The sequence below is a fragment of the Taudactylus pleione genome, unplaced genomic scaffold, assembly GCF_031769625.1.
Source record: "Taudactylus pleione unplaced genomic scaffold, aTauple2 ptg001915l, whole genome shotgun sequence".
Lineage (NCBI taxonomy): Eukaryota > Metazoa > Chordata > Amphibia > Anura > Myobatrachidae > Taudactylus > Taudactylus pleione.
The window spans coordinates 385,217-397,704 of NW_028286312.1; the positions used below are offsets into that span (position 1 = coordinate 385,217).

At 44.6% G+C, this 12,488-nt stretch overlaps 1 protein-coding gene across 1 annotated transcript in view; it reads left to right on the forward strand.

Moving 5' to 3' along the window:
* Nucleotides 1-12,488, forward strand: part of EGFLAM (EGF like, fibronectin type III and laminin G domains) — a 212,585-nt gene that overhangs the window by 86,771 nt on the left and 113,326 nt on the right. Inside the window, exons 3-5 of the mRNA XM_088465218.1 lie at nucleotides 4,178-4,261; nucleotides 5,007-5,033; nucleotides 7,263-7,380. Of these exons, the coding sequence (XP_088321344.1) occupies nucleotides 4,178-4,261; nucleotides 5,007-5,033; nucleotides 7,263-7,380 (229 nt within the window). The remainder of the gene's footprint in view (nucleotides 1-4,177; nucleotides 4,262-5,006; nucleotides 5,034-7,262; nucleotides 7,381-12,488) is intronic.

Below are 12,488 nucleotides of genomic sequence, written 5' to 3' on the forward strand. Positions count from 1 at the left end.
TCCCAAATCTAAATCAGGCCCTGAGCTAGTAAACTTGGAAAGTTGGTATAATGATGGTGGCACGGCTGTTTCCGAGGTATCAAGCTCAGTGGTGGATTGGCAAATTTACATACAGGTGATACTGAAGCCCATATCCATTTACCAAAAGAGATGGCGTAAGTAAGCAGATAGTAGTGGGCTGAGTCTGATCATTGGGGTGCTCATATAGTGGCCTATTCATCATCACTTAATTTTTATAAAAGCAGCTGCAAATTGACATTTTTACCTGTAATTGTAAAAATTAAGTTATCGGGCCATTCATCAAGAAGGTAAAACAGGAGATATCTCAGATATCTCCTACTTACCTTCCTCTGGTGGAATGGCCCGCTGTCCCCATACATTAGTATCACAGATATCTCCTGCTTATCTTTCTCTGGCGGAATGGCCCGCTGTCCCCATACACTAGTATCACAGATATCACCTGCTTACCTTCCTCTGGCGGAATGGCCAGCTGTACCCATACACTAGTATCACAGATATCTGGTGGAATGGCGGAATGGCCCGTTGTCCCCATACACTAGTATCACAGGTATCTCCTGCCTACCTTCTTCTAGCGGAATGGCCCGCTGTTCCCATACACTAGTATCACAGATATCTCCTGCTTACCTTCCTCTGGCGGAATGGCCCGCTGTCCCCATATACTAGTATCACAGATATCTACACTCTTCTCATCCTCCTACTCTATTACCTCTCCTCTAGATCTTATACCCTCACAAATCAGTAAAGCTCTGTCTCCTGTGCTTATCCCAACCCTAACTAAAATCTGTAATCTCTCTCTCTCTACTGGCAACTATCCATCACTATTCAAGCATGCAGTGATTACTCCCATTCTGAAAAAACAAAATTCTGACCCTAATACTCTCTCAAATTACTGTCCTATCTCCCAGCTCCCATGCCCCTCCAAGCTACTTGAGAGACTTGTCTACACCCGCCTCACACACTTTCTTAACTCACACAACTTATTAGACCCACTTCAGTCCGGCTTTCATTCCCAACACTCCACAGAGACAGCACTGACTAAGGTATTAAATGATCTTGTCACTGCCATTACTCACTCCTAATTCTTCTAGATCTCTCTGCTGCTTTTGACACTGTTGACCACTCTCTTCTCATACAAACACTGCAATCCCTAGGTCTTAAGGACACAGCTCTTTCTTGGTTTTCTTCCTACCTATCTGATCGCTCTTTTACTGTTCGTTTTTCTGATTGTGCCTCCTCTTCACTACCTCTATCAGTTGGAGTACCGAAAGGCTCTGTCTTAGGTCCTTTACTATTCTCAATCTATACCACCTCTCTTGACAAACTAATCCGCTCTTTTGGATTTCAGTACCATCTGTATGCGGATGATACTCAAATCTACCTATCCTCTCCAGATTTATCTCCATCTGTATCGGTCCGTGTCACTGAATGTCTTTCTGCCATTTCATCTTGGATGTCATCTCGCCACCTGAAACTTGATATTTCTAAAACAGAATTAATTATATTTCCACCGGCCAATAACAGTTACCAACCTGATTTCTCTATCACTGTTGATATCTCGACCTTCCACCCTGCCCCACAAGCTCGCTGCCTTGGTGTCATCCTTGACTCTGAACTGTCCTTTGTTCCTCATATTCAATCTGTCTCAAAATCATGTTACATACATTTAAAAAACATATCCAAAATTCGACCATATCTCACACAAGACACTGTAAAAACTCTAATCCATGCACTTATTATTTCCCGCATTGACTATTGCAATAGCCTCCTTACTGGTCTTCCCAAAAACAGGCTATCACCATTACAATCCATTATGAATGCAGCTGCAAGGCTTATCTTCCTTGCAAAACGTTCTTCTTCTGCTGCCCCGCTCTGTCAGTCCCTCCATTGGTTGCCGGTTTTCTACCGTATTCAATACAAAATACTTTCACTTACACATAAGGCTATTAACCAAACCACACCAACATACATCTCTTCACTCATCTCAAAATATCTCCCAACCCGACCTCTATGCTCAGCACAAGATCTGCGTCTCTCATCCCCATGCATTACTTGCTCCCATTCACGGTTACAGGACTTTCTTCGCGCTGCACCCACTCTATGGAATAACCTACCTCGCACAATAAGACTTTCTTCTAGTCTCCAATCCTTCAAGCGTTCCCTGAAAACTCACCTCTTCAGGCAAGCTTATCAGATTCCAGAACCTACCACATAACCTTCATAGCTTCCATATCTATTTACATCCCCTTTTACAGTCCACACACAATCTCACACATCGTCTTTCTCTCACATCCTCATGACATTTGGTCGATATTCCTGTGTGACTGGATCATGCAGCCAACCAAGAAACTGTGCATTCTGGCTGGACCAAAATGCAATATATAGCACCTATCCTTGTGTATCAATGCCTATTTCCCTATAGATTGTAAGCTTGCGAGCAGGGCCTTCCTACCTATACATCTGTTTGTTATTACCCAGTTTTGTTCTGTTAATATTCCAATTGTAAAGCGCAACGGAATATGCTGAGCTATATAAGAAACTGTTAATAAATAAATAAATAATAAATAATATCTCCTACTTACCTTCCTCTGGCAGAATGGCCCACTGTCCCCATACACTAGTATCACAGATATCACATGCTTACCTTCCTCTGGCGGAATGGCCCACTATCCCCATACACTAGTATCACAGATATCACCTGCTTACCTTCCTCTGGCGGAATGGCCGCTGTCCCCATACACTAGTATCACAGATGTCTCTTGCTTACCTTCCTCTCCCGGAATGGCCCGCTGTCCCCATACACTAGTATCACAGATATCTCCTACTTACCTTCCTCTGGCGGAATGGCCCACTGTCCCCATACACTAGTATCACAGATATCTCCTGATTACTTTCCTCTGGCGGAATGGTCTGCTGTCCCCATACATAATTCATCAAGTTTGAGTGCGGGAGCATTTGCCATTTTCAGATGAGTACTGCCGCTACCCACTCCTTGCCTATGGGAAGGTGCCCCGGGTCACGAGGAGGGATCCTTTCAGATCCCTCCACCCCTGGCGGCTCCTTCAGCCGGTCATCGGGGGTCTCTTGTGCGCATGTGTGACCTGTAGTCACACTGCTCCGAAAGGAGACAGATGATTTTTGGATCAGCTGTCTCTGTGCCGGAGCAATGATGTATTGCTCTGGCGCTCGAGTCGAAATGGATTGTTAATTATCGGACCCCGATAATTAACATAATGAATAGACCCCATAGAGAGATGGGTGGTGGAAGATGAGGTTTCACTAAAGGAAGTCATTGGACAAGTATGATAAAAACCAATGAGGCCAATATCATGAAGGCCAAGGGATTGTTTGCAGTATTTGAAGTTGACCATCAGTGTTGAGTGCAGAACAGAGATGCAGGAGGAGAAAATATTCACCTCCATTGTGAGTGTAGTATCTGTGTGTTGTGTTGGGTGAATGCCATTTTGTGCAGGGTCTATTGCGAGTAGAGGTGAGACAAATGATCGGTTTATTGTAAACTAGGTGCTGCAGTACGCACTGTATGAGGCAAATAGGATTAGAGAAATGGGCTAGGTATTGAGAAACAAAATGATGGTGTGCTTGAAGGCAAAAGTGTAAATACCTGTGGAGAAGGAACAGTTGGATACTGTGGTCAAGGCACCAACCAGCGTGGTTGAGTGGACACTCCATAAGTCAGAAGGCATTGAGTCAACCAGGAGTTGTGAAGTGAGAGGTTGAAAGAATTCAGGCAACGTCATCTTCAGTTCCATAGCTGAGAGACCTAAGGATGGAGTTGCAGGCAGGTGTGGGGTGGTGACATGTTTGGGATGTCTGGTGCAATGCAATCTCACACACCAGTACGTTGATTTTATTGACTTTCTTCCTTAGAAGTACTATGCAATGTTTGTTTGTTTTTTTTACATTAAACTTTGTAATGTGTGAGCCAGCAAATCGATTTTTTTTTTTTTAGTATTTTTTTTTAGTATTCTTATTAAATGTTAAATATTTTAGTTGGTCTTTGGTTTTAATAACTTTTTCCAGCACATCGTTAAAATGATGCTGTTGACATCATTACCATTTTAATTTTGAAATTTTAATGACATGATTTGCTAAGGAACAGATTGTGCCACATTTTTAATTTTCAATGTCTCTTTCGAAGGTTTTCTACACTGAGGTAATTAACGGTAAACACGTGAAACAGCTAACTCAGGATGTTCCCCTTAAATTGGATATGTTGAACTTGGTAAGTTTTTATAATTATGTGAATACTATTGCAAAGATGCTTCTAAATTATTAAAGATTAGTAGTTATGAAAGTGGCATTGCTTCCAATTAAGTGGTGTTATCTCAAGGCTTTTTTTTAGAATTAAGTTTAATTATTTTTTTTTTTAACTGCTGATCGAGTTTTTACTGTACGGAACATTTTCAAATTGTTTATACGTTGACCCTTAGTAAAGGGTCATTTGCTAATTGCAAAATCCAGTTGTCTTCTCATACACCTAGCCTCAATACGCCATGCCGCGCGAGCCGCCTGGCGCGAGCGGACCACGCCGAGCTTTGTAACGTAGTGACTTTTTCTTTCAATTTGTGTCTTATTCATACTCTGGACACAGTTAAACACCACACAATCTGTACCGGGGATTCCGGGCTGCAACTTTAACCGCACAGGAATTAGTTTTAAATATGTAAAAAGTCGCCGATGAAGCACAACGTAACTAGGCGTAAGAAAAAGCCGTGCGCGCTGCATGGCAGCACTTTGACTCATTTACACACAGATTTAAATGCGCTAACCACCGAGGAGAGCGCTCTTTCTCCATAAGCTTCGTGTCCATTAAGAGTCAAGTATTTTTATTTTTTAAATGTCTCTAACTCGGCGGGAGTTTGTTTAACAGGCTTGGTACATTTTAAAATGCACTCTATAAATGTTATTATATTATAGCTTTTCCGGCTGGATAGCTGTATTTGAGCCATGTATCTTTTCTCTTTCAGGGGCAATTGGATGCCGTGGAGACATTTGTAAGTACTTTTAATGCTCGGCTGAATAAGTGATGGATGTACAGTACATTTTTACTGTATAACAGGCTGTTATTATGGGGCAGGTATTTGATGGACTCTGTAGAATAGGAGAATGCAACAGATGGTTTGCAGAGAACTTGGCTTCCTCCTGATTAATTCAGTAACACCACTGAGTCATCTACTGTAGTGTCACACATACGGCTCGGGCATATGAGTTACACTTAAATAACTCAAAATGTTCTGTGTGATTTTTTTGCAACATCATTGCCATCTGTCAATTATAGCCTGGAAGACAATCATCCTAACTATTTCACTGCTTGCTTGTACTCTGCGGGATGTTTTTATTGTCCAAGACAATGCAGGAGGTTTTTTTGGAGGGGTGATTCTAAAATTCTAAATATTAAAGATATAAAATGATGGAAACTATCAAATGGAAGACACAGGGATTTAATTTCAAGGGCACCTTCTACCTTTTATTTCAAGAGCCATATCACGTGTTAGATTTATTTATCACATCCATGGAATATGCAGATTTGTGTATTATATAACAATTTCTACTTAGTGCCAGGAGCGTATCTATAATGGGTGCAGGGTGTGCGGGGAGCACGAGTCCCTGGGTCCAGGGGGGCCCCCATAATGTTACTTACCTCTCCGGAGTCCCATGTCGGCGCGGGGGTTTGGCGCCGGAAAACGACTGGAAAATAGCCGCGGCTGTCATTTTCTCGTCGTTTGCGCATGCACAGTAAAGGGAAAATGGCCGCTGCAGTCATTTTTCCGGTGACCTGTACATTCATTATAGACTCTGGGCACACTCTATAACTCCGGAGCTGGCCGCGCACAGCTCAGTGCGTTGCCGGCCGCTGGGCGGAGAGGAGGGGGCCCGTGTCGGAGACTGCACACGGGCCCCCTCCTCTCTAGAAACGCCCCTGCTTAGTGCAGTGTATAAATTAATTTAGCAATACATACACAGTTTAAATCAGGGGTGGGGAACCTTTTTTTCTGCCTAGGGCCATTTTGACATATATAACATTATTCGCGGGCTGGTGCAGACCACGCCCCCTCCGTGTGATGTCACACGGGGTGGGGCCACAATCGCCAGTGATTACTGCAATGCCTGGAGCATCCTGAGGAGTGTGACTGTCTGAAGCATCCTAAGGCACCTCCTGGCGGCACTGCTGCATAGATTCTGGCTGCAGGGTGCCATTATAGGCATCCGTCGAGCCAGTTTAGGCTAGCAGAAAAAAGCTCAGAGGGCCAGATCAAATTATTCCAGGAGCCTTATACTGCCCCCGGGCCTGAGGTTCCCTATCCCTGGTTTAAATAGAAAGGCTCTACATCATCCCCTGGAGGCCACAATTTGTACTGCAAGGTATTTGTGGCTTATGTTTTGTCTTACATTACATCTCTGTTGGGTTTGAAGTATCTGTAAATCTAAATAAGCATTGTAGCGTAATGGGCAGTAAGTTGCACATCAGAATCGTCCTCCCTACACTGTCCCCCCCTTATAAAAGGGTATAGTTTTGCAATCTACACTTTTAATATGTAATGTTGCAAGATATATGCAAAAAAAGGCCCCTATTTATCACAATTCACATGCGATATTGAAAATTATCACATGCATCGCTCTAACACTATCACTTTGGGCTTGTAGATGTGCCAGTGGGAGCTGACAGAGAAGGACCCAGGGGATCCCTCTTCTAAAAAAATTGCTATGGAGTAGTCCATAGTCTGCTATGGGCTACCATCAGCTTCAGATGGCATTAGCTGCCAGGGCCAAGCTACACAATGCTCTGCATTCCACAACAGTGTTCATATAGACCAGGGGTTCCCAAACTCGGTCCTCAAGGCACCCTAACAGTCCAGGTTTTAAGGATATCCATACATGTGTATAAGTGGTATATTCCAGCTGAATGATGTACTAATTAAGACATTTGTGCTTAAGTATGGATATCCTGAAAACCTGGACTGTTAGGGTGCCTTAAGGACCGAGTTTGGGAAGCACTGATATAGACTTTCTTGCTATTGTTGATAAAAAAGATGATTACATTCTATTTAGCTCTGTCTATCTGTTAATACCCAATTTACTATGTCTTACCCCAATATTAAATTCTAAAAATGCCGGCACTACAGTATATAAGAAAAATTTTATTATTATTAATAATATACCCTTTCATTTATTAAGGCACTTGTACTTTATGGGAATATTTATTTTGTTATCTCTCCAATCAGAAAGTTGTCCTCAGCAACTTACAGCCGGGGACTCTGCACCGGGTCAGTGTTGGAGCCTATAGCTGGGCAGGGAAGGGAAGAGCCAGCATGCCAAGAGATGTATCAACCTTATCTCAAGGTAAAAATCATTGTTAAACCACCCACATTCTGTACAATTGAATGAAAGGATGTATGAAAGGATGTTCTTCCTGAGTGTCTACGTCTCTGAGAAAAGTTGCCTCACTCATGCATGGTTCAAATTCAGGTCATGCATGGTCAGAGTCTAATTAAGACCCCATGGGGCCCTAGGCAAGACATTGGTTTGGGGCCAGCTTTCCCCTATCCATGTTTCAGAAAATCATCCATAAAAATGGAGACAGTAATCTGCACCCCAGGCAGGGGCCTAGGCTGCATAATTGGTGACCTGGCTTTGGTCAAGATTAATGAGTCTGAAACCCAGTTACAATGGTATATGCTGAGGTGAGAATCTTTTCCTACACTGAATATTCCTTTTTGGATACACACCTCATAATAAAGAGCCACTTTCCATCGTACAGGCAGGGTCGTAGAAAGCCAGCCCAGGCGCAGTGAGTATCGGGGCGTGGCCTAATCATGGGAGGCATGGGGTTCACTGTGGGGGAGGACCGCTGTGAGCCCCTCAGTCCGGCACAAATCCAGGGAGGGCGCGATCAGTGTAATCCCCACACAGAGGAGGGGAGACTGCTGCTGCTGCTCAGCCTTAGCAATATTCCTGCTCTCACACTGCAGCCCAGCACACAGCAGGGTATGCTGGGCTTCTGGCTGACAGGTAAGAGGGAGGGGGGCAGCATTGGCCTCCAACAAGTCTGGGCCCGAGTAATTTGTAGCCGCTCCCCCCCCCTTCTCGGCGCCCCTACAGGCCCCCATTACTTGATGCACAGTACGCAACGAAAAAAATTCCACTACAATCTATCCTATACAGCTCTGTTGAAGTGCTATGGACATATTGAGTCACTATACTGTATCATGATTATCTTGAGGGAAAGCGCTTTTCTTTTTTGCAGTTGCAGATGTGGCCACATATACCTTTGCTCAATTTGCCCCAAAAAGCCCCGTTTTGGCTCACCACGGACTTCAAGACTTAGCCGTGCCAAGCGGCTTTTTTTCCTTAAATATACATCTTAGTCTTATCACTAAAGTGAGAGAAGTACAATGTAAGGGTACACTGACTAGTGGGGCTCGCACTACTTGTCTTTCTGTGTACCACTAAGTTACAAACAGGGCTGTAACTAGAGCTGTGCGAGCGGTGTTGTTGCCAAGGGAGCAGATATAGGCCTCACAGCCTCTGCATTTCACTTGGAATCTGGAATGGCACCCAGCTGCTACTATCGCTGTTGCAAAGCTGCCCAGAACACTGCAGCTTGTAGAGACGCCTGGAGCAGTGCTGTACTTCCCGATGCTGGTGACTCCGCCCCCTTATCATGATGTCATGACAGGGTAAAAAAAAAGACAAAAGACATAGGGCCTGATTCAGAGCCGTTCGCTATTTGCGGTCGTTCGTTCAAAAACAAGGGGTGGCTATTCAAATGATCCATTCGCAAATTGCAGTCTGTTCACACCTCTAAGTCTGAACGAGCGAGCAAAACATACGCTCGTTTATTTGATAAAAACGCCCCCTGGCCGCTCGCATCCTACGTCATGTCCGCTATTTATTTGATTAATCGAGTACATCGTACAGCGTATGAACTGCTCGCTATTCTTGTGGTTGGTTTTTTCAACCGCTATTTTGCGAGCAGTTCTGAGTTAAAAAAAACCAAGTGACGTGGTCAATGACGCTGCTGTATTAATTATGCACTCCCTTAAAACGCCCGTTTTGACCTTTAAGCACGCCTGCGTTCGAATTCCACTTCCCCGTTTCCAAGCACCTTCCCCTGTTACCACCCACATACGCCTCATTCTGTCACTCAAAATAGCAGGCACTCGCTATATAGCGTACAAACGATTTTCGGCCGCACTGACTGGTTCGCGCATGCGTACTAAAAACCGTACGCATGCGCAGATGTGCGAACATCGCTCGGAACGAGCGTACGGCCACTAGCGAGCGGCTCTGAATGAGGGCCATAGTTCCGATATGAGCAGCCGCGCCAAGCCTCGTGCCTATTATGGTTATTATTAATCTGTGACTTTATACTAGGGGTGTGCACCGGCCACTTTTCGTGTTTTGGTTTTGGATCTGTATCTTTCTTCGTGTTTTGGATCTGGATTGGTTTTGCCAAAACCACCCTTCGGTGTTTTGGGTTCTGGGTTTTGTGTTTTGGATCTGTATTTTTTTTAAAAAAAGCATAAAAACAGCTGAAATCACAGAATGTGTTGATTTTTCTGCTCCTATGCTATTATTAACCTCAAAAACCTTAATTTCCACTCATTTCCAGTTTATTCTGAACACCTCACACCTCACAATAGTGTTTTTATGTCCAAAAGGTTGCACCGAGGTAGATGGATGACTATGCTAAGCGACACGAGTGGGCGGCATAAACACGTGGCCCATCTAGGAGTGACACTGCAGTGGCAGACAGGATGGCAGTTTGAAAAACTAGGCCCCAAACAGTACATAATGCAAAGAAAAAAAAGAGGTGCAAGATGGAATTGTCCTTGGGCCCTCCCACCCACCCTTATGTTGTATAAACAGGACATGCACACTTTAACAAACCAAACATTTCAGCGCCAGGGTCTGCCACACGACTGTGGCTGAAATGATTGGTTCGTTTGGGCCCCCACAAAACAAGCTGGCAATTAATCTGTCCCTGCACAAACTGGCTCTACGGAGGCAAGATGTCGTCCTCATCCTCCTCATTCACCGATTCCTCACCCTCTTCAGTGTTGTGTACATCCTCATCCTCACAGAGTATTAATTCGTCCCTGCTGGAATCCACAACCACAGGTCCCTCTGTACGTTCTGGAGGCTGGTCTCCCTGGAAGAGTTGATAATTCATTTTATGAACATCATCTTCTCCACATTTTGTGGAAGCAACCTCCTACGCCTTTCGCTGACAAGGTTCCCGGCTGCACTAAACACACTTTCGGAGTACACACTGGAGGGGGGGCAACTCAGGTAAAATAGAGCCAGTTTGTACAGGGACCTCCAAATTGCTTCTTTTTCCTGCCAGTACAGCTACGGACTGTCTGACATGCCTACTTGGATGCTGTCACCGATGTAATCCTTTAACAGACAGACGCACGCTTGTCGCTGCTGCTTTAAGGATGCAGGTGCGGCTACAGCCCACACAATTCACAAAGACAGAAAAAAAAAGAAGAATTTTTTTATTGTTTGTGGAGCGCACTTTGAGGGTGTCACCACCCTTTAACAGACAGACGCACGCTTGTCGCTGCTGCTTTGAGGATGCAAGTGCGGCTACAGCCCACACAATTCACAAAGACAGAAAAAAAAAGAAGAATTTTTTTATTGTTTGAGGAGCACACTTTGAGGGTGTCACCACCCTTTAACAGACAGACGCACGCTTGTCGCTGCAGCTTTAAGGATGCAGGTGCGGCTACAGCCCACACATTTCACAAAGACAGAAAAAAAAAGAAGAATATTTTTATTGTTTGTGGAGCGCACTTTGAGGGTTACACCACCCTTTAACAGACAGACGCACGCTTGTTGCTGCTGCTTTAAGGATGCAAGTGCGGCTACAGCCCACACAATTCACAAAGACAGAAAAAAAAAGAATTTTTTTATTGTTTGTGGAGCGCACTTTGAGGGTTACACCACCCTTTAACAGACAGACGCACGCTTGTCGCTGCTGCTTTGAGGATGCAAGTGCGGCTACAGCCCACACAATTCACAAAGACAGAAAAAAAAGGAAGAATATTTTTATTGTTTGTGGAGCGCACTTTGAGGGTTACACCACCCTTTAACAGACAGACGCACGCTTGTCACTGCTGCTTTGAGGATGCAAGTACGGCTACAGCCCACACAATTCACAAAGACAGAAAAAAAAAGAAGAATTTTTTTATTGTTTGTGGAGCGCACTTTGAGGGTTACACCACCCTTTAACAGATAGACGCACGCTTGTCGCTGCTGCTTTGAGGATGCAGGTGGAATCTAGACGGGATTTGGAACCGGGGACACACTACCTCCATGAATTGTCTAAATCCCACTGCACTAATGGCGGATACCGGACGCACGTCTAACACCAACATAGCAGTCAAGGCCTCAGTTATAGGTTTTGCTTCAGGATGACTGCTGTCGTACTTTATCCTCATCGCTAGGGACTGTTGGAGGGCCAGTTGTTTAGTAAAAGTAGTGGTGTTCCTACTTCCTCTCTGGGATGATGAACAACTCCCAGCAGCAGCAACAGCACTAGGAGGAAGTGGTTCTTGATCTTTCCCTATTTTATTTTTATCAGAGAAAGTTTGGTCCTCCATTTATGTTATATTGATATATACGTGCGGCTAAGGCGCACACAAACACAGAAAATATTTTTTTGATTTTTGCTGGAGAGTAGTGCACTTTGTGGGTTACACCACCCTTTAAGAAATGAGCCAGCCGGCTCTTTACTTATGGGATACAGGCGCACGCTTGGCGCTGCTCCTTTGTTGATGCACGTGCAGCCACAGTGCACACAATTCACAAACACAGAAAATATTTTTTTATTTGGTTTGGAGTGTACTTTGGGGGTTACAGCACCCTTTAACGGTCAAGCCAGCCGGCCCTTTACTTATGACACAGGCGCACGCTTGGCACTACTTTGTTGATGCACGTGCGGCTACTGCGCACACAATTCACAAACACAGAAAATATTTTTTTATTTGGTTTGGACTGGAGTGTACTTTGGGGGTTACAGCACCCTTTAACGGTCAAGCCAGCCGGCCCTTTACTTATGACACAGGCGCACGCTTGGCACTACTTTGTTGATGCACGTGCGGCTACTGCGCACACAATTCACAAACACAGAAAATATTTTTTTATTTGGTTTGGACTGGAGTGTACTTTGGGGGTTACAGCACCCTTTAACGGTCAAGCCAGCCGGCCCTTTACTTATGACACAGGCGCACGCTTGGCACTACTTTGTTGATGCACATGCGGCTACTGCGCACACAATTCACAAACACAGAAAAAATATTATTTTTTTAGCACTTGGGGGGAGCACCCCTGATGGACAGAGCACCCCCTGGACAACAGTACAGCACCCCTTTAGGACTGGGACACTGCTCAGGACTTTGGAGTGGACACAGCCCCTATGGACAACTGACTGCACAACACAG